This window comes from Myotis nattereri, assembly GCF_964212035.1.
Source record: "Myotis nattereri genome assembly, chromosome: 13".
Taxonomy (NCBI): domain Eukaryota; kingdom Metazoa; phylum Chordata; class Mammalia; order Chiroptera; family Vespertilionidae; genus Myotis; species Myotis nattereri.
The window spans coordinates 35,259,000-35,279,765 of record NC_138088.1 but is presented as its reverse complement, the minus strand read 5'-3'; the positions used below and the strand labels follow the sequence as shown (position 1 = coordinate 35,279,765).

Here is a 20,766-nt window from a genome sequence, read left to right as displayed (position 1 = left end):
TTCCCGCATCTCCCACACCCCTTTCCCCCCCAAGAATAGTCAGTCCATTCCCTTTCTATGTCCCTGATTCTATTATAATCAACAGTTCATTCTGTACATCAGATTATTTATTCACTTGATTCTTAGATTCACTTGTTGATAGATGCATATTTGTTGTTCATAATTTGTATCTTTACCTTTATCTTCTTCTTCCTCTTCTTAAAGGATACCTTTCAGCATTTCATATAATACTGGTTTGGTGGTGATGAACTCCTTTAGCTTTTCCTTATCTGTGAAGCTCTTTACCTGACCTTCAATTCTGAATGATAGCTTTGCTGGATAAAGTAATCTTGGTTGTAGGTTCTTGCTATTCATCACTTTGAATATTTCTTGCCACTCCCTTCTGGCCTGCAAAGTTTCTGTTGAGAAATCAGCTGACAGTCGTATGGGTATTCCATTGTAGGTAACTGAGTTTCTTTCTCTTGCTGCTTTTAAGATTCTCTCTTTGTCTTTTGCTCTTGGCATTTTAATTATGATGTGTCTTGGTGTGGTCCTCTTTGGATTCCTTTTGTTTGGGGTTCTCTGCGCTTCCTGGACCTGTAAGTCTATTTCTTTCACCAGGTGGGGGAAGTTTTCTGTCATTATTTCTTCAAATAGGTTTTCAATATCTTGCTCTCTCTCATCTTCTGGCACCCCTATAATTCTGATGTTGGTACGCTTGAAGCTGTCCCAGAGGCTCCTTACACTATCTTCGTATTTTCAGATTCTTTTTTCATTTTGCATTTCCGTTTGGGTGTTTTTTGCTTCTTCGCATTTCAAATCTTTGACTTGATTCTTGCGCTCCTCTGGTCTGCTGTTGGGTGTCTGTATAATATTCTTTATTTCAGTCAGTGTATGCTTAATTTCTAGTTGTTTCTTTATCAGAGCATCGAGGGTCTCATTAGATTTCTTGTAGATCTCATTAAGCTTAGCGGCAGTTTCTAGAAAATTATTGAAAGACCTTAAAAGTGCGGCTTTGAGCTCTATATCCTCCATTTCTGTCATGTTTCTTTGTCTCCACATTTTTTATGCTTTCTTGGTGCACCCTCTTGTGGTCTTTGTGCGCAGTCTTGTTGTAGTTAAGCCTTGATTGTTGTCGGTAATACTGGGGGTGATTTGGCCTCCAGGCCAACTGGCTATGAGAATCAGCTGTATCTGCAGTGGGAGAACTTCTGGCTGGATCTCTAGGGCGGTGCTAATCTAGCCTTTGCCTGAGGCTATCCCGCAAATGCCTCTGTGCAGGGCTTGGGCGGGTCCCCGGGGATCTACAGGGTGGGTGGAGCGAGCAGTTATGGCTGCTCTCAGTCCCGTCCCCAGGGGCTCTGCCTCTCAGAGTCCCAGCAACTGCTGCAAACCTCGGAGAGAAAGCTGCCTTCGAGTTCCGACCGAAGCCAGACAGTCCTGCTTCTCCCGTTTGAGTCTGGGTCCCTAGAGACTCATCCGGAACTGGAGCTCAAAACCTGAGACTCCCTCCAGATTGAAAACGACAACTGTGCCCTCAGCCGCCAACCCCAGCCCGCTCCATATGAACTCCGCACCTTAGTATTTTAATTCAGCACTGCGCCTCCTCTGAGTCTCGGTATGCTATTCTCTTTCCTCCTAGTTGTAGAATTTCCACTCAGCCAGCCTTCCTGTGGTTCTGGATGATGTCCATTCCATCTTTTAGTTGTATTTTGGAAGTGGTTGTTCAGAGCAGCAAACTCTGGCGTTAACCTATGCCACCATCTTGGTTTCTCCTCTGTATTGTTCTTTTGTTAAGATGCTATATAAGCCCAAGATCTAACCACCTCTTTGACTACCTCACTGGGTGCTCCCATGTATATGTAAGATGCACATGTTTATAAAGTTTTGTTTGTTTTTCTCTTCTTATTCTGTCTTTCTTAGTCTAAATTATGGGGTCCCAGTCAAGAACCCTAAGATGGGTCTAAAAAAAGAATTTTCCTTACACCACCATAGTATATTTGGTATCTAGCACTGAAAATTATTTGCTGGTCAAATGAATGAATCATTTTACTTTATGTAAGTGCAGTACTTTATTTGCTACAAATTTACTTAAGAAATTGTTATTTCTGTTACATAACATTCACAGAGAAATGGTTTATGTCTCTCGCTTTCTCACACACGCAAAGGCATATATATTCAGCTTCACTCTTTTTTGAATACAAGTAGTATTTTATCAGGCTTGAGTGATTGTTCAAAAGTTACATGCTTTTGAAAGCAGCAAGCAGAGAACATGATTAGTGCATCTTAATGTAAAATCAAATGAAATGTCAACGTGGTCCGTATTTCAGCGCCTCAGGAGCATGTCCCAGAGTTCTCAGTCAGCAGCCAGCCTCAGGGCCCGCTCATAGTACTCCAGGGCTTTATTTATTTCTCCTTTCAATTTGTAGATGAACCCAAGGATGCTCAAGCTTTCCATGTCTTCTGCGTTTCTTTGAAGTTTCCTTAAAACCACTTTCTCCAAAGAACTGATACTTTTATCTCTTACCCATGATGGCTTTTCTATTTTTATTGCTTTTAAATAATAGATAATTGCATTGACTTCAGATTTCTTTTGAAATTCCTGAAATCGACCATAGCGGAAATATATCTCTTGCATATTTTCTTCTTCAAGTGATTTCATGCAGAGCAGTTTTTGATAAGCATCTTCAGCTTTTCTATAGTTGCCTGCCTGTATGTACATATCTGCGAGGTGTATATAAACAATTCCAAATGTTGGCTTTTGTTCCAGAGCAAATTCAAAATGAGATATGGCTAATCTTGTTATTCTGTCAATATTTTCTCTATCCCATCCTCTAGGCTGCCAGTTTGTAGCTTTGCATATTTTATAGACTTGTGATCTATAGCAAAGCCCTATCTGGTGATGCAGGAAGGCAGAGGAAGGTGTTGCCCGCAAAGCCATTTTTAAGAGCTGAAGAGCTTTATCTATAGAGCCTTTTCTTCGGTAAAACTTGGCCGCATATCGAAAGACATAGGTCTGCGAAGACGTGTTGGCCAGTGCTTCTTCAATGTACTTTTCCCCCTCAGCTTCTTGTCCTAGCTCCTGAAGTTTCACTGCGAGGAGAGCCTTAATATATGCATCTTCTGGATTTAGCCTGATGGCCCGTTTTAGGGGCTGCACACAAAAGGCCTCATCAACGTTTGGTGTTTTGTTAAAGCCATCCAGACGATAGACAACAATTGCATACCCAGTGTTGAATTCAGGGTTTTCAGGGTCCACTTCCAGAGCCTTCTCAAAGCAGGCTTTAGCCCGTTCATAATTCTTTCCTCCACATTTCAGCAAGGCCCATCCTTCCTCACAGTCCATCTCAGGGCATTCCATTGTGTAGCAGGAGGGGCCGGCAAACTTCTTGCAAGTGTTCTCCACCTTGTCGAGGTATATCTGGGCATCTACCAGTCTGCCCATGTGGTAATACAGCCAGGCATAGTTGCCCCAGGTAACCAGCTTCATCGCATCTGACTGGCCAGCGTGCTCTGCCTGCATTAAGTCTTCAGCTTCTTTCAAGCTCTCCAGGGCCTCCTTATTCTGGCCGTTCAGGTGTTTCACATAGGCCAGTAGGTTGTGTATTCCCACATTGAATTTTGTGTCTAGGAACTCAATTTCATCAAAGACCCTGTTTTCTAAGTCAGACAGTTCAGTGTCTTCAATGAGCAATTTCCATGTAAAGTGGCATCTCAACTGTTCCAGCCTAGCTTTGACCTGATCTTCATCAGCATTCATACTATGAAAATAAAAGCAGATTTTCTTTGTTAGGTGAGAAACAGCCAATGGAAAGAAGCCAAGTAAGACACTTCACATATATAGCTTAGCCTTGCAAAGGACATACCTGCCTTACATTTTTATTTTTTTTTTTGAGTTCCTCTACAGTTGGCCCTTTGAGTAACACAGGTTTGAACTGGCTGGGCCCAGTTGCACCTAGGTTTGTTTCCATATAGTCAGCCCTTCCTATCAAGGGACTCACGTACAGGCCCTATTTCCAAATATAGTCACATTGGGGGTTAGGGCTTCAAATATGAATTGGGGAGTGAGGGCACAATTCAGACCATAACAATTGTCAAATGTGCCAAGACCATTTAATAGGGAAAGATCAGTGTTTCAACAAATGTGTTGGGAAAACTGATTATCCACATGCAAAAGAATGAAATTGAATCCTTACTTTATAGCAAGCATGTCAAACTCGTAGCTGGTGGGCCACATGCCTCAGTTATTTAAATGGCCCACCGGCAGCGAGTTTCACATGCTTGCTTTACAGCCTATACAAAAAAGAAAAAAGAAAAAGCAATTCAAAAGGGATCAAAGACCTAAATGTAAGACCTGAAACTATGGAAATCTTAGAAAAAAAAATAGGGAAAAAACTCCATGACATTGTATTTGGCAATGATTTCTTGGATAGGATACCAAAAGCACAGGCAACAAAAGTAAAAATAGGTTTGTTGCACGTCATCAAAATTTAAAACTTTTGTGCATCAAGGGACATTACCAATACAGTGAAAAGAAAACTCACAGAATGGGAAAATATACTTGCAAATCATGTATCAAATAAGGGATTAATATGTAGATTATATATACTAGACTTACAATTGAACAACAAAAACTAACAACTGATTAAAAAATGGGAAAAGGATTAGAGTAGACAATTTCTCCAGAGAAGATATACAAATGGCCAATAAACACACGAAAGGATGTTCAATATCAATCATTAGTGAAATGAAATAAAAACCATAATAAGACACCACTTCACACCCAGTGGGATGACTATTATATTTTTAAAAATCCAGAAAATAACAAGTGTTGGTGAGGATGTGGAGAAATTAGAACCCTTGTGTATAGTGGGAATGGAAAATGGGGCAGCTGCTGTGGAAAATGGTAATGATTCCTCAAAAATTAAGCACACGATTACCATATGATTCAGCAATTTCACTTCTGGGCATATACTCAAAATAAGTGAAAACAGGAACTGGAACAGATATTTGAATGTTTGTATTCATAGCAGCATTATTCAAAATAGCTAAAAGGTGGAAGCAAAGCAAGTGTCCATCAAGGGATGAATGGATAAGCAAAATGTGGTATATGCATACAATGGAATATTATTTAACCTTAAAAAGGAAAGACAGCCCTAGCTGGTTTGAATCAGTGGATAGAGTATCAGCCAGTGGACTGAACGGTCCCAAATTCTATTCCAGTCAAGGGCACATGCCTGGGTTGTGGGATCGATCCCCAGTGGGGGGCATGCAAGAGGCAGCCGATCAATGATTCTTTCTCATCATTGATGTTTCTATCTCTCTCTCTCTCTCTCCCTTCCTCTCTGAAATCAATAAAAAAAATTTTTTTTTAAAAAGGGAAGACATTCTGATACATGCTATAACATGGATGAATCTTGATGACATTATGCTAATTGAAATAAGCTGGTCACAAAAGACCAGGTATTGTATGTTTTCATTTATAGGAAATATCCACAACAGGTAAAACAATAGAGACAGAAAGTAGATTAATAGTTGCCAGGGCCTGGGTCAAATGATGAGTGGGGAGTGACTGCTTAATGACCACGAAGTTTCCTCTCAGAGTGATGAAAAATTTCTCTCTCTCTCTCTCTCTCTCTCTCTCTCTCTTAATGTATGTGTGTGTGTGTGTGTGTCTGTATATATATATTAATTAATTGATTAGGGAGAGGGAGAGTGGTAGAAACATCAATGATGAGAGAGAATCATTGATCGACTGCCTCCTGCATGCCCCACACTGGGGATCAAGCCTGCATCCAAGCTATGTGCCCTTTACCGGAATTGAACCCGGGATTTTTCAGCCCACAGGCCAACACTCTATCCACTGAGCCAAACCAGCTAGGGTATGAAAATTTTCTTGAAGTAGATACTGGTGATAGTTGCACAACATTGCAAATGTACTAAATACCACAAAATTGTATACTCACAATTAGTTAAAATGGTAGATTTTATCTTACGTGTATTTTATCACAATAATAAAACCATATTGTTAACCTGAACAGAAATTCTTCAAATTATATATGTATATTTTTCTAGTGCATGTACATGCTAAAAAACACACAAAAGCATTAACATGTAAAAGCTAATTAGTAGGCTGTCTGAACTTATCTCATAAACCCCCATTGGTACTCTTTGAGAAACATTGGTTTAAAGATTAAATAAGGTGTCATGGAATACAGACTCTGATTCATGTCTGAGCTCTATCACTTATTACTTGTGTGATCTCAACATTTTAAAATCTAAGATTCATTATTGCACAATCAGTATGAGTACCTGCCTCACCATTTCTTTTGAGGGTGAAACGCAATAATTTACACAATAATTTTAGAAACTAGCTGGCATTTAATGAACATTTAGGAAGTGATGGCTACCTTCATAGTATAATAATAATAATTACCAGTGACAGCCTTCTCTTTCTGTGGACCAAAGGAGTCATGGAGGATTGAACGGGGCCAGTAATTGTGCATTTTCTGGAACTTTAGCCCCTTCAAAAGTTTACCCATTGGAACACTGAGGGGAAATTCACAGGTCAATATTAATTTATGCCTTCTTTTAATCTGCTGCTCTTCGGTACTGTTTGAATCTAGATTCCATTTGGACAATATAGAAATTCCCACATTAGGCTTTTTATTGAAAGAAGACAATACAGTGAACAGCAGCCAAGCCCCCGGGACAGGAGGCTAGCCAGGGTCTGCAGAGCACCTGGCTTCCCCAGGAGGGAGGTCATCTGCTGATCTGAAATCCAGTTGGATTGAAGGAGTTCAGCAGTGCTGACAGTGAGACCAGAAGCCTGCCGAGCAAGGCCTTGTCTTCTAGGCAGTGAGCTGCTCCCACCACATCCCCACAATATTTCCCTCAAGGCATCTGAGAGACCTCAGGACCGCAGCTCACACAGCTGTGTGGGTCCTGCATTTCTTTCACAGCCAGGAGCCCGCTAAAAGCAATCTCTCTATCCAGACAAACTGTCCATTCCCTCCCTATGTCAGACAGAAGTGAGTTTGGTGGAAAATAGTTTCAGAGATTGGGATCATCTTCTCCCTGTGAAATTCTTTTCCTGTTTCCCTCCTTTTCTTTGGACTTTTTAACATGAGGTAAGTTTCCTCAGGGCGATGCTAACAAAAATGAAAATGCCTGAACAAATACAACAATTTATCTATGTGTGTGACTGTACACACACACACACACACACACACACACACACACACTCAGTCTACAAGCAGATGCTCAAACAGAAGAGTGAGGAGACTTGACATCACTGAAACTAAGTCTGTCGAGATAATAATGATTAACCTTTCCCCCAAAACTTTAGGCAAACAGGCAGAGAAGCAGAGAAATCCTTACCTCATGGTTGCTAAGAATTCATGCAGCAGTTTGCAGTGTTTTGGTTAGCTGGATGGGCTCCACTGAGATCTGACCAGCCTGTCTTGTAGATTTTCAGGTAAATTTCAGCCCCAGGGCAGGGCTATATAAAGGAGGTAAACAGCTGACTAATAAGGTAAACTGTGGGCGTGTTGTTAAACAATAACTTGAAAACCACAGTGAAAACTGAAACTGGAAAGTGAAACTGATGCCTTCAGAGTTCCTGCCAGTGAAAATGAAACTAAAGCTGTAAGTGCTTCCTTTGCTTTGTTTTGAGAAGGGATTGAGGTGACCATGGTGAAGAACAGTTTCAGTGATGTGCCAGTTTCTCTCCGAGTCTTTACCCTGCCTTATAGAAACCTGGGAGGCAGTAGATGCCAATTATATCAAGTCCACTGAATCTGCAGCCAAGGACACCTATGACAATTGGCTGTGTGAGCTTGTCAAGGACATGCCGCAGACCTGTGCCTGTTTGCTCATCTGGAAACAGAAATGGCTCATTTTATGGTACACACTTCTGCAAATCTCTAAACTGGAGTTTGTATATGTATATGTATATGTATATGTATATGTATATGTATATGTATATGTATGTCTATGTCTATGTCTATGTCTATGTCTATGTCTATATACATATCTATGTATCTATTTCAGAGAGGAAGGGTATCTATTTCAGAGAGGAAGGAGAGAGAGATAGAAACATGAAAGTTGAGAGAGCATCATCTATTGACTGCACCCACCCTACTAGAAATGGTGCCCACAACCCAGGTATGTGCCCTGACTGGGAATCAAACCATGACCTCCTGGTTCATAGGTTGATACTTAACCACTGAGTCACACCGGCTGGCCGGGATAAACTGGAGTCTTAACCCAACTTTGCTCCTATTTCCTGAGATCTTGTGCCTTATGAATTATTCTATGCCTTTGCATACCCTTCTGGAGAATGTTCAGTGACTATAAGAGGCCTGTAACATCTTCCTTATACACAGGAACAGGGAAAATTTATGTACTACGATCTTTTTTTTTTAAATATATTTTATTGATCTGCCTCAAACAGATTGTCAAACTGCAGTGGGAAGGCCGGGGAGGGTTGGGGGGCATGAGGTAGGGGGGTAAGAGATCAACTAAAGGGGATGCATTGGTATGCATGCATATAAGCATAACCAATGGACATAAGACACTGGGGGATAGGGGAGGCTAGGGGACTGTCTAGGGCAGGGGGATAAAACGGACACATATGTAATACCCTTTGTAATACTTTAAGCAATAAATAAAAAAAATCAATAAAAATAAAATAAAATATATTTTATTGATTTTTTTTACAGAGAGGAAGGGAGAGGGATAGAGAGCCAGAAACATCGATGAGAGAGTAACATCGATCAGCTGCCTTCTGCACACTGGAAGGGAGAGGGCTACACCCTCCATCTTACCTTGGCCATGTCCTCAGCAAAGGCTTCTTCCTGAAAGTCCAAGCCTCTGCTACTCTGCTAGCCACACCTAGGACTTCTTCAAACTAACCAATGACAATCAAGGGACGTGCGCGCCATAGATATGACCACATCCTGTGTAACAAGACCCGACTTGCACCTGGCCAATCGGCAGGGCCCACAGTCATCTCTCCTCCCCTCACTCCACCCACCTATTAAAACCTTTTGTTTCCCATGGGGCTGGCTCTCTCGTCTCGCTGTTGTGTCGGTAGAGGCTGGGAGCCAGACCCGGGTCTGTAATAATAATAAAAGACTCTCTGCTTTTGCATCGGACTCGGCTGGCTCCCTGATGGTCTATTGGGGATCTTGAAATCTGGGCATAAAATTTGCGGGCTCGTCCGGGATCCCCAAGACCCTCGAGGGACCCCTGATCCGGAGAGTCTGACTGACCGCAATAGGTGCCTGTGTTGTGTGTTCTGTTCTGTGCGAGCTCGTTTCTGAAATCTGTAACTGCCCGTACTGATCTAAGTGGACACATTGGGGGATCACAGGTGGGAGGAGTCGGGGGATGCCTCGATCCTCCATCTGGAGGGGTGTAGTTTTGCTTCCACGGAGTCGGAAGGTCTGTAGAAACCCCTCAATCTGAGACGAGGCGGGTCGCTCCTGCTGGTTGGCGCACAGCCATCATCTAGCTTTCAGTTTTTGCTTCCATGGAGTTGGGAGATTATTTTGGTTTTGCTTCCATGGAGTTGGAAGGCTGTATTTTCGGGCCCTCTTAGTTTTCTGTGTTTGTATGTTTTTTCTGTGGACTTACTGGATGGACATTATGGGACGGACTCAGAGTGCTCCTTTGGGTATTGTGATTGATCATTTCAAGGAGATTGGGGGAGTCTGTAGAGCTCCCTCAGGAGTTGGGAAATTGTTAGGAATTGAATGGATTGCTTAAACTCTGAATGAATGTCTGGTGAAAGTGTGTGAGTGTGGAGGGAGGGGGCCTGCCCTCTCCCCTCCTTTATGTGGCTATCTGAGTATGCCTAGTATGAAGTCTAGATGATAGAAGTTAATCTATTAATTGAAAATTCCTTATATTTTATTTGAAATGTATCCTTAAATGTAAAAGTATTGATTTGAAAAATGCTAAGTATTTAATTTGCTACCTAAGATTTAAAGCTCTGAAAGTTTAAGGTCTCTTTTCTTGCCATTAAAACGTTTATTTTAGTGGAGGGAGGGGTAGACACGCCCTTCCCCTAGCATGCAGGTAATCTATTAAGCATGACTTTGGGAAAAATACACCATCTGAGTCATTTGCTGAAACTTCCCCCAAAGTAGAATGTGGTGGAAGGGAAGAAAGAAGCCCACGTGGCCATCCAATATGGACGTCACTCCCCAAGAAAGCCACTTCTTAGCCTCATCTTTGCCATCTTTATCTTCTTTTTCCAGCTAATGACTTAATGCATCCGGGATTTCTGTGCACATGTAAAGGGAAAAGGCCAGTTTAAAAATGAGTGTGCATAGTTTTGAGCTGGACTTGACCTTTTGCTGTGTACAGAATAAAAACCCGAGACTGTTTTGGCCTTAAAAATGGCGGAGATGAACCTGACAAAGACATCCAACCTCCTCAGTTGCCACAGTTCAGGATGACCTTGAGGGCTATTTGGTGAGAGCTCTTTTGAAATTTCCCGCCCTGAGGCAAGCACCATCAGGAAGTTGATAGTCAAGTTTACATGTGAATAGCTATGGGTTTGCTTCTTGACTTCCCCAGCAGGAAAATTGTGACCATTTTGAAATTTAGCAGCTATGCCAGGCCTATTGGCTGGAAACTTAAAACTTTTAAGTTCAAATCATCTATGGGGCAGGAAGTGTGCTTGCCTCGCGGATTTATTTTTATGTCAAAGTCTTTAAAAGGGACTGATAGCAGTAATCCAATTTCTAAAGTAAAGTACAATTATTTCAGGTAGAAACTGGTTTCATACTGATCTTAGAGGGCTCCAGTTCAGTGTTCTGGAGACCCAAGACATGCCTAAGTATAACCTATGTTACCCAAGGACTCTAGATAATGTGTTTACCCAAGGCTGTGGTTTAAATTGTATGCTGTCTCTGCTTCTGTAAATTGATCTGTCCTTATTGCTTAAATATGTATCTTTGTTGTTTAAAATTGTTTAACTAGTGAAATTTCTCTGTCTCTTAAAAATATTTTTTGAATGTATTGCTAATCTGAGGAATGTTAATTATTTACATGTCACCTAAAAATTAAGGCTAAGAGTTCTAACTAACTGGAAAGCATGGCTTTGGTGTGATGGGAGGAAAGAGAAATGTTAAATGGATGGTAGACCAGTGAGCTGGGACTGGTCACTGGTGGTGGATTGTGAGAAGGGCTGGACGCGGCCTAACTTCTCCTTCCTTGATACCCCTGAAATGTCAGAGGGTACTTCTGCCTTGGTTTTCTTGGTTTTTGGTTTTGGATTTGTTTGTTTGTTTATGATGAGTACCGTTTCTATCTGGATGAGACATAGGTCAAGAATCCTGTCCTGGGATGTGGAAAAGGGAGGCCCCCACATCTGTTCCTGTCAGGCCCCCATCAGGGGACTTGGGCAGTGTTTCTGTTATCTGCTCAAGATCCCAAGACTGTAAAAGTACTTGTTCACTGAAAGGGTGTGAGTGTAAATGTTTATTTAATGTTTGTATGTCTACTTGGGTATAATTATTTGTTCATGTAAGTGTGGAAGTCTGCTGGGGGGGGGGTGCGGGGGGGGGGGGGAAGCACACGCTTGATTTCTTTAAGGCTGAGTGCTCTGACAGATAGCAAAGCGCCCTGAGCAGCCGCCCAAGGGCGCTTGCTCTGTCACAGGTGGAATCGGCCTGCCTAACTAGTAAACATCTCTGTCTGTTTGTTTGCTGGGAACTCTGATTTGCTATGTGATATTCTGTGCTGGGTTGGGATTTTGGAATTCTGGGGTAGATTTAAAAGGTATTTGTGGCTTTTCTAGTCTGATTGGGACATTTAAGGGTGGGCTCACAGTTCCTCAGGGCAGAGATTTCATGGGCCCTTCCCCCTGCCTGTGCTGAATTAAATAATACAGGCCAGTGTCATTTGGCTTGCTGGTTAAAGGAAGACAATGGGCCTTAGAATTTGTAAAGGTGGGCGGGAATGAAGCTGGTCAAATGTACTGAAAGGGTTTGGTACCTGTTGCTGCTAGCAAAGGAGGGGCTGATACCCGCTTCTAGCACACTCCCTTGAAAGAGGCCTGGTTGCTGCTCTGCCACAAAGGGAGCTGGTAGAAAAGCAAGAAAGCAGAGCACTGTAACTAATAAACAGGGTTACCTAGAAGCCATCAGGACTTTGAACTTCTCCAAGAGAGGAGGAATCTGACTCGGAGACTGGCGGGGACTGGGTGGCTCTCCTATCATGTTTGGCAGGCCACCCCCTATAAAACCCTTTTCTTTAACTATCTCTTTCCTTGAGAGGGCTCCAGAGGGCGCACGAGGACATTTGGCCATGCCTCCACGCCATCTATGAGACCAGCCCAACCCCAACTCCTCATCAGCACAAACCAGGAGATTGGGTCTATGTCAGAAGGCACCATCAGGAGACCCTCGAGCCACGTTGAAAGGGTCCCTACACTGTGGTGCTGACGACCCCCACTGCTCTCAAGGTAGATGGCATCGCGAACTGAGTCCATCACACTCACGTCCGGTCAGCGGACCCATCTGTGATCCGGGAAGACTTCATCACCAAATGGAGCGTCGATCGAGATCAACGCAACCCGCTCAAGCTCAAGCTACAGCGTGCTCAGCCTCTCTGATGCTGGTAACATTGCTCACGATCACTCCTGCCACTGGGAGCCCCTACAATACTGTGTAATAGACTTAGATAATGCCTGCATCTTCATGGACATGGCTCCAAGGCGACAAGTACAATTTATAGGATCACATGTTTAGCAGCAGAAGATTTGGCTGCCTGAAGTGGCCATGAGGCCAATATTATGTTTCATTGTATTGATATGTTGTATTAACCTTCAATTCTCTTACAGGTTTAAATGTAGCTGTAGCTGTGGACTGGTGATGGTCTACAGTCCTTAGTAGTCTTTGGGAATAACTGGCAAGTGTCCAGTCTCCCACACTGAAGGATATTGTTATAGCTATGTATGTTGGCTATCCTGGAAGGGGACTGTGTGGGGTGAACCCCAAAAGTAAAAGGTGTCTAGCTGCCAAGAGGGCAGGTGCCCACCTGGGCAGGGAAAGGTGCCCATCAGGTTTTGGTCTCTGTTGAGAGACAGTTAATGGTTGGCAGCCTGAATACTGTCTTGCAGGCCTGTGTAACCATGCCCATGTCAGGGATAGTAAAGCTGGAAAAAGCCTGTTTAGAATAGAAGGTCTGAGGCATGGTTATGTATAAAAAGAAGGTTTTATGCCAACAGTTACTGATTTGTTATAAATCCATGAAAAGGAATTAACAAGGCAGATCAGTATGTTTTTCTCCTTATGTAATTCCTCCAAAATCTGGCAATGCTAAATACGTCATGGCAATACATTTCTTTGCATAGATTCAATAAGACTGGTTCCTAATAGTGGTTTTATTAACAGAAAACTTTGGCTGGAGTATCATGTTTTAAAGAAACCTGTCTGAGCTCTGAAGACTTAAAGCCAGTAAGAATGCCACGAAGAAAGCCTGGTATCCTGTTTGGGAGCCCTGAAGATGGCTGGCACTGGAGCATCAGGCCCATGCCCTACCATCACTGGTGGTTGGTCAGAGTAGAAGGGGAGCAATAAAAATGCCTCTGTGTCCCTGCGGAACCCACACACACTCTGGGCCGCAACGAGTAGGAGGGCTACTGAGATGGGCCTTCAAGCCTAGAGCGTGGGCTCAGGTGGAGTTGCTACAGGTGAGGGATTCACCTAACTCAGCAGATACTGCAGGCAGGCCTGATGGCAGCTTAGATGGCTTGGCTTCCTGGCCCTACGGTGCACATTAAAATTCAACCATGAGATTCCAGAAAAGGTAGTCAGTTACCATTCTTATTGTGTTTATGCAAACATCAGGACAGTAGATAAATTAATCTTGATTTGGCTCTTTGATAGCCATGGAGGAATTTTAAGAAGAAAAATCCAAATTCAATAGAAATCGTTAAAGCTAAAATGGTTTCTTTCCCTTCCACTGGACCATTTGTTAAGCATATAGGGATAGTTCAGTTGATAGTTCTGTGTGCCCAGTACGGGCCTCTAGCAACGGTGGAATAGAAATGCAGTCCGTCTCATGATTGACCAGGAAGTTCCAAGACAAAGGGGGGGATGAAAGGGCAAGGGCTACGCCCTCCATCTTGCCCCAGGGTAAGGGCTATGTCCTCCATCTTACCTTGGCCATGTCCTCAGCAAAGGCTTCTTCCCGGAAGCCCAAGCCTCTGCTACTCTGCTAGCCACACCTAGGACTTCTTTAAACTAACCAATGACAATCAAGGGACGTGCGTGCCATAGTTATAACCACACCCTGTGTAACAAGACCTGACTTGCACCTGGCCAATCGGCAGGGCCCACAGTCATCTCTCTTCCCCTCACTCCAACACCCTATTAAAACCTTTTTTTTTTCCCCATGGGGCTGGCACTCTCGTCTCGCCATTGTGTCGGTAGAGGCTGGGAGCCAGACCCAGATCTGTAATAATAATAAAAGACTCTCTGCTTTTGCATCGGACTCAGCTGGCTCCCTGGTAGTCTATTGGGGATCTTGAAATCTGGGCATAACACACACCCCCTAGGTACATGCCCTTGACCGGAATCAAACCTGGGACCCTTGAGTCCACAGGATGATACTCTGTCCACTGAGCCAAACCAGTTAGGGCTGTACTACGATCTTGAGACTCTAAACAAAGCATGTTAATGCTGACCTGGCCTGTTTTGCTCAGTGGTTAGAGTGTCAGCCTGTAGACCAAAGTGTTACAGGTTCAGTTCCCAGTTAATTACATGTACTTGGGTTGCAAGTTTGATTCCCTACCCTGCAGTGTGTAGGAGGTAACCAATTAAGCTGTCTCCCACATATCAGTTTCTCTCTCTCTCTCTCTATCTCTATCTCTCTCTCTCTCTCCTCCTTCTCCTCCTCCTCCCCCCTCCCTTTCCAAAAATCAATGGGAAAAATATCCTTCAGTGAGGATTAATAACAACAAAAATATTGTTAATGCTGAATGACAGTATTTTCTTATTTTTAACGCGCTCTATGATAATTACCTAATGTGTTCTTATTCACCAGACATGATGGTCACACCTATGTAAGAGCATCGTCCAGACCCTTGGTGCCCATGGCATTCAGGCTTGGCCTGCCCCATCTGGCCCATGTCATCTTCTGTACTTGAGCTGTGTGTGGAAAGAGGTGGAGAAAAACAGGGAGGCTGGGATCCTGGGTAGAGATTAGTCTCCTTTTACTGGTGTCTGCCAAGCTCCCACTTCTCCCGATTTTTCTTTGGAAATGTCTCCACTCTCCTGATACCTGGAGAAAAGTGGTGATTCCCTGGCAGATTTGCAAAGCAAACTTATCCTTAACCACAGTTAATTTAACCATGGGGGCAGTGTTTACTGAGAGGAGACAATTAGACTGGCTTCACTGGAAAGCTGACACTGGGCAGTGTTGGACCTGTAACATATATATATTTGGGTACCATTGTCAGCCATGTTTTTCTATGTGGGCTGAAAAGAATAAAAGCAAAGCAAGCTTAGTCACAGAGAAGAATATCAGGTGATTGAGTCAAGAAAAATAGAGAATTTGAGATAAGAGATGGAAAGTTTTGATGGTATCTCTCACCCACAGCTTCACCATTAAGACCATGTGCTGTGTCTTATGAGGTTTCCAGGTGAGTTCTGAGTTGTATGAAACCCGATTATCAATGACTGGACCTGGGGCGAAATTGAAGGGTGTATCTAGTACTGCAAAAACCCAGTAAACTGGTCAGGGATGGAATCAGATCTGCCTCATACTCTAAAGGAGAACTTAAGCCCATTGTTGTTCACCTTGGAGGTTGTTGGCTGGATTCTGGATGACTGCACAGTAAAGGAAGAATTGAGGGAGGCAGCTCCATTTTTAGTTAGCCTCCTATATATGGAAGAAATCTACTATAATAAAATATCCTATGTAATAAAGATGTAATATGCAAATGGTCGTTACACCCTGAAGCGTAATGACCGACCACTTAACAACCGGATAACGGATCAGCAGGAGGGTGGGGCAGCAAGCTACAAGTGAGCCTTGGAGAGCTACAGGAGGGGGCAGGGCAGCAAGCTATGAGGAGGGGGAAGGGGTAAGAGAGCTACTGGAGGGCAGCAGCAAGCTACTGGTAAGCTTCTGGCACACAGATTCATGCGCAGGGCTACTAGTATAATATAATATACATCCACTCCTAATTAAGTGCCCAGGATACTATTACTTTGGGTTTCAGCTTGAAAGAAATAAACAATCCACCTGGTTCAGGAATGAAGGAAACAAGCCAAATACCAAGAGAATCTCTTAATCTCGGATCACTTGGGAAGGAAGTAAAAGCAAAGTGCTGTGTTTTGGCTTGGAGAGCCCTCTATTGCTACAGCCTGGATACCCACATTCTGAGTCAAATTCTAAACATTACTTTAACTATAGTTCACAGCACTTGAGTTTAAACATTAGCATGTACCTAGCACATAGAAGCATCCAAATAAGGGGTGATGATGATGATGGTGATGATGATGTTGATGATGGTGATTTTAAGTCATCAAGTTAAAGTAATGCTTTCTTCTTCTTCTTCTTTTTAAAGCTACCCATACTTTGTCACTTAAAATAATAAACAGCAGAAGGACAGCTGCAGGAATATTTTCCTCTTAGAAACACTTAGTTGGACACACTGCCAGATCTGAAAAGTTTCTGCTCAATCCCTCCTCCCTAGTTCATTTCTCATCTCAGCCCTCTCCAAATCTAACAGCTTCCACTGGGACACTGGGACTGAACAGAAAGGGTTTGTTTCTTGGTGAGCAGAGCCCAGTGAACCTCAACTAAGGGAATATTACTTGCAACAGGCAAGGAGAGCACTGGGGACATCTCCCAAAGCGGTGACTCCCCGAATGGACAGGGGAATTACCTTTTCTGGGATTAGTTATGCATATTCATCAAAAAAGGGACAGGCCATTATAGGGAGAGGCTGGCTCATTCCAGCACAGGTGCAGTCTTGTGATCAGCCTTTCAGGGCACAGCCTTGTTCTGTAAGACTGCTCAACAAAGATTGTTAGTTTCACAACTCAGCACCCCTTTTACCGCGATTCTGCTGACCACATCCTGAACCAGTCAGAAAGATCTGCACAAATACAAATTTCTGAATAAATAAGTCAGTTTGCTCCATGTATTGTGATAAAAGTTCAGGCTATAAGAAAGTAATTAATAAATGAATTAGAAACTATCTCCTTTTGGTGAATAAGGTGTATTTGGAATTCTTGTGGAGAAAAGCAGTTGGGTTTGTAATTAGATAGAAGGCAAAGAGGCAGACAAAATGTTTCTTTTGTCTTTGCTATGAACTGGCGGTGGTCTTGGTTCCATGGCTCAGGCTGGTTAGGTATTCAGAATCGTGCCTCCCTGACATAACCACACCCATGAATGATGCAAGACAGACATGTATTAAAGAGAGAAAAATAGACAAGGAAGAGTGTGTGTGTGTGTGTGTGTGTGTGTGTGTGTGTGTGTGTTAACAGTTAGAAAAGAAAACAAGAACTGGAGAAAAGGAAACTTTTAGAAAATGAAATTTCAGCATTGAGCTGATTCCATTCCCAGCAGTTCGTTAGGATCCGCTCCCTGAATGACTAACCAGGAATGACCAGTAATGATAAGCCACATCACCTCTATGAGCCTCACTTTCCATATCTGATAAATAACTGATTTGGAATAGCTTATTAGATCCCAACCCCCTACTGCACAGTAGAATTATCTAGGGAGGTTTTAAGAGTAATGCTAGCCCTAGCTGCTTTGGCTCAGTGGATAGAGCATCAGCCTGCGAACTGAAGGGTCTCAGGTTTGATTCTGGTCAGGGGCACATGCTGGGGTTGCAGGCTGATCCCCGATGGGGGCATGCAGGAGGCATCAAATCAATGATTCTCTCTCATCGTTGATGTTTCCAACTCTCTCTCTCCCCTCTCCCTTCCTCTCTGAAATCAATAAAATATATATATATATATATTTAAAAAAAGAGAGTAATTCTAACTAGGGCTCATCCCAGACCAATTGATTCTGGGAAGGGGCCCCCAACTTCAATATTAACTTCAATATTAAAGATAAATCCTCAGGTGATTTTGAAGTACATGAGGGCTGGAACTAGCGCCATGATGATCCCTGGTGTCCATTGTGTGATTGAAATTCTGTGACACATTTTAGAAAAGATACTGAACAGTTTATTTGGGGTGAAAAAATAAATCCAAGTTTTCTCCTTGCCAAGGATGTAGAGCTCCAATGTTTGAAAAATTTCTAGTGCCTTTATTATGTTTTTTTTTTCTTGTTCTACTTCTTTCCCTTCCTTTCTCTCATGTATCTGGTCCAAGAGATAGTTTTTGCTTAATAAGGTTTAAATGGATAACAAGTAAGCAACCAATGATGAAATTTAAAAGAAAAAACCCCTCCTGGCTGTCTACTTGTATTGTTTAGAAATTCAAATTCAAAGAGACAAAAACCCCATTAAAAATTTTAAAGGAAAATACATTTTCAGGATTGAGAAGAAAGACCTGGCTGTTGAGTGGGTGTTGAACATGCTGAAATTACTAGATGGAATTTGAATATCAAACTTTTTTTTGCAGACTGTTGGTATGGATGGATCCTTGGGAAAATCATTATTGTGTTGTTTTCTAATTTCTTCCTATCAACATGAGAAAAAGGGAAATAAAAAGTGAAACACGACAACTGATTAAAATCTGCATGGGAAAGTGAAACTTAAGTAATCGGTATGACTCCTCAAGTTTCAGAATAAACACTTATTTTCAATGACACTTCCAGGAGATGGATGTAAATCAGAGTTCCTTGCCCTTGGTACCATTGACATTTGGGTTGGATAATTCTGTTGTAGGAAACTATTTCATGTATTATAGGATATTTACCCAGCATCACTGTGTATATCCACTTGATGTCAATAGGACTCTATAGTTGTGACAGTCAAAAGTGTTTTAGGCCTGACCGGCATGGCTCAGTGGTTGAGTGTCTACCTATGAACCAGGAGGTCCTGGTTCCATTCCTGGTCAGGGCACATGCCCGGGATGCAGGCTCAATACCCAGTATGGGGCTTGTAGAAGGCAGCCGATCAATGATTCACTCCCATCATTGATGTTTCTTTCTCTCTCCTTCTCTCTTCTGCTCTGAAATTCATATAAATATATTGGAAAAAGTTAAAAAAAAATAGTGTCTTTAGCTTGGCCGGTGTGGCTCAGTGATTGAGCATTGACTTATAAACCAGGAGGTCAGGGTTCAATTCCCAGTCAGGGCACATGCCTGTGTTGTGGGTTCAATCCCCAGTAGGGGGCATGCAGGAGGGAGTTGAGCAATGATTCTTTCTCATGATTGATGTTTCTCTTCCCCTTCCTCTCTCTGAAACCAATAAAAAGATATATTTTTTAAAATTGTCTTTAGATGTTGCCAAATACAACTTGTTTTTGCCCTGAGGGGCAGAATCCTCAACTTCCTTCTGATCTCCTCGACCCTAGTTAAAAATCACTGCTACAAATAATGCTCTCATATACAGGGTAGCCCAATAAAATGTATACACACTCTGAATGATTATAAAGTCAGTGTTTATTAACATACAGTTCATTTTCAAAATTAAAAAGAATCTACAGAAATGAAGAATTTTGTTTGTTAGTGTCTGTTTTCAAACTGATGACTGTTCTGGTCCAGGCACTGCTGATAACGCATGAAGCAATGGAATCATAGGCATGAAGAATCATTTCATTTGGAATTTGGGGGCCCTCAATTTGTCAACAGTTACCAGTTTTGTACCATAAACTTTATCTTGTATGTATCCCCATAAAAAGCATCTAGTGGCACTTTAGGATAAATTTTCTTTGTTCAAAGCTGTCTGGCTTCACCCATTATTTCAAATCAGTTAAACCTGAAAAGGAGTGAAAATTAAGTGGGTTATCAACTATTAAAGTGTGTATACATTTTAGGGAGCACCCTATATATACCCATTTTTAAAATTAGTTTTCACAGCACAGCCGGTAGGAGATAACAAATGGAGTTTAGGTAGGAGAGGAAAAGTTGAATAAAGATAAAGAGAAGTTGGGGATGTCAAGACAATACCAAGTCAATGCTAGCTTTCAAGGCTTTTAAGGACAGGATAATGGTCTTGCTGGGGGCCAATGTTTAAGTTATATATTGAAACCCTTTGTGATTTGACACATTGAGAGCTCCAGGGCCTTCAGGATATCAATCAGCACACCTGCCAGTCTTCTATGGGAGCAATAAAAAGTCATGGATGACCCTGCTCCTCTTCCAAGATGCCCCCCCAAATTGCTCTGCCGGCTAAGTAGAGAAGTACTGTTTGGAGAATAACGGGCCTTTTGAGATTTTGCTTGTTGTTGATAATGCTCTTAGACATCCCCCTTCGCTGGTGACCTTCATCCAATATCAAAGTGGTATTTCTCCCTTCAAATACCATTTCTTTGAGCCAACCAATGAATTAAGGAGTTATAGCAGTTTTTAAGGCCTACTACTTCAGGAGATGCTTTGCCCAAGCTATTGCTGCCACCGAGGAAGACACTGATACAATTCTGGAAGTATTAAAACATCTATGCCCACTTCAAGAGTTTTGCGTGGGCTTGGGATGAGGTCACCCAGGAGTATGATTGCCATCTGAAGAAGACACTCAAAAAGTTAATCTATTACTTCAGTGGATTTGCCTATGATGGAGAACTTGCAAAAATCAACAAGGCTATGGTTGAGATGGAAAACAACTTGGATGAGAAGGACATTGAGGTGGCTCCTGAA

General features: G+C 42.4%; 1 protein-coding gene across 1 annotated transcript; it reads right to left on the bottom strand.

The window, feature by feature from the left end:
• Window positions 1-764: 764 nt before the first annotated feature.
• LOC308528608 (interferon-induced protein with tetratricopeptide repeats 1-like) lies at window positions 765-7,458 on the bottom strand. Its single transcript, XM_081104303.1, has 2 exons — window positions 7,360-7,458; window positions 765-3,740 (listed from the first exon to the last, which is right to left on the bottom strand). The coding sequence occupies exons 1-2, from the start codon at window positions 7,362-7,364 to the stop codon at window positions 2,336-2,338; spliced, it is 1,410 nt and encodes a 469-aa protein (XP_080960429.1). The 5' UTR covers window positions 7,365-7,458; the 3' UTR covers window positions 765-2,335.
• Between the last annotated feature and the right edge of the window lie 13,308 nt (window positions 7,459-20,766).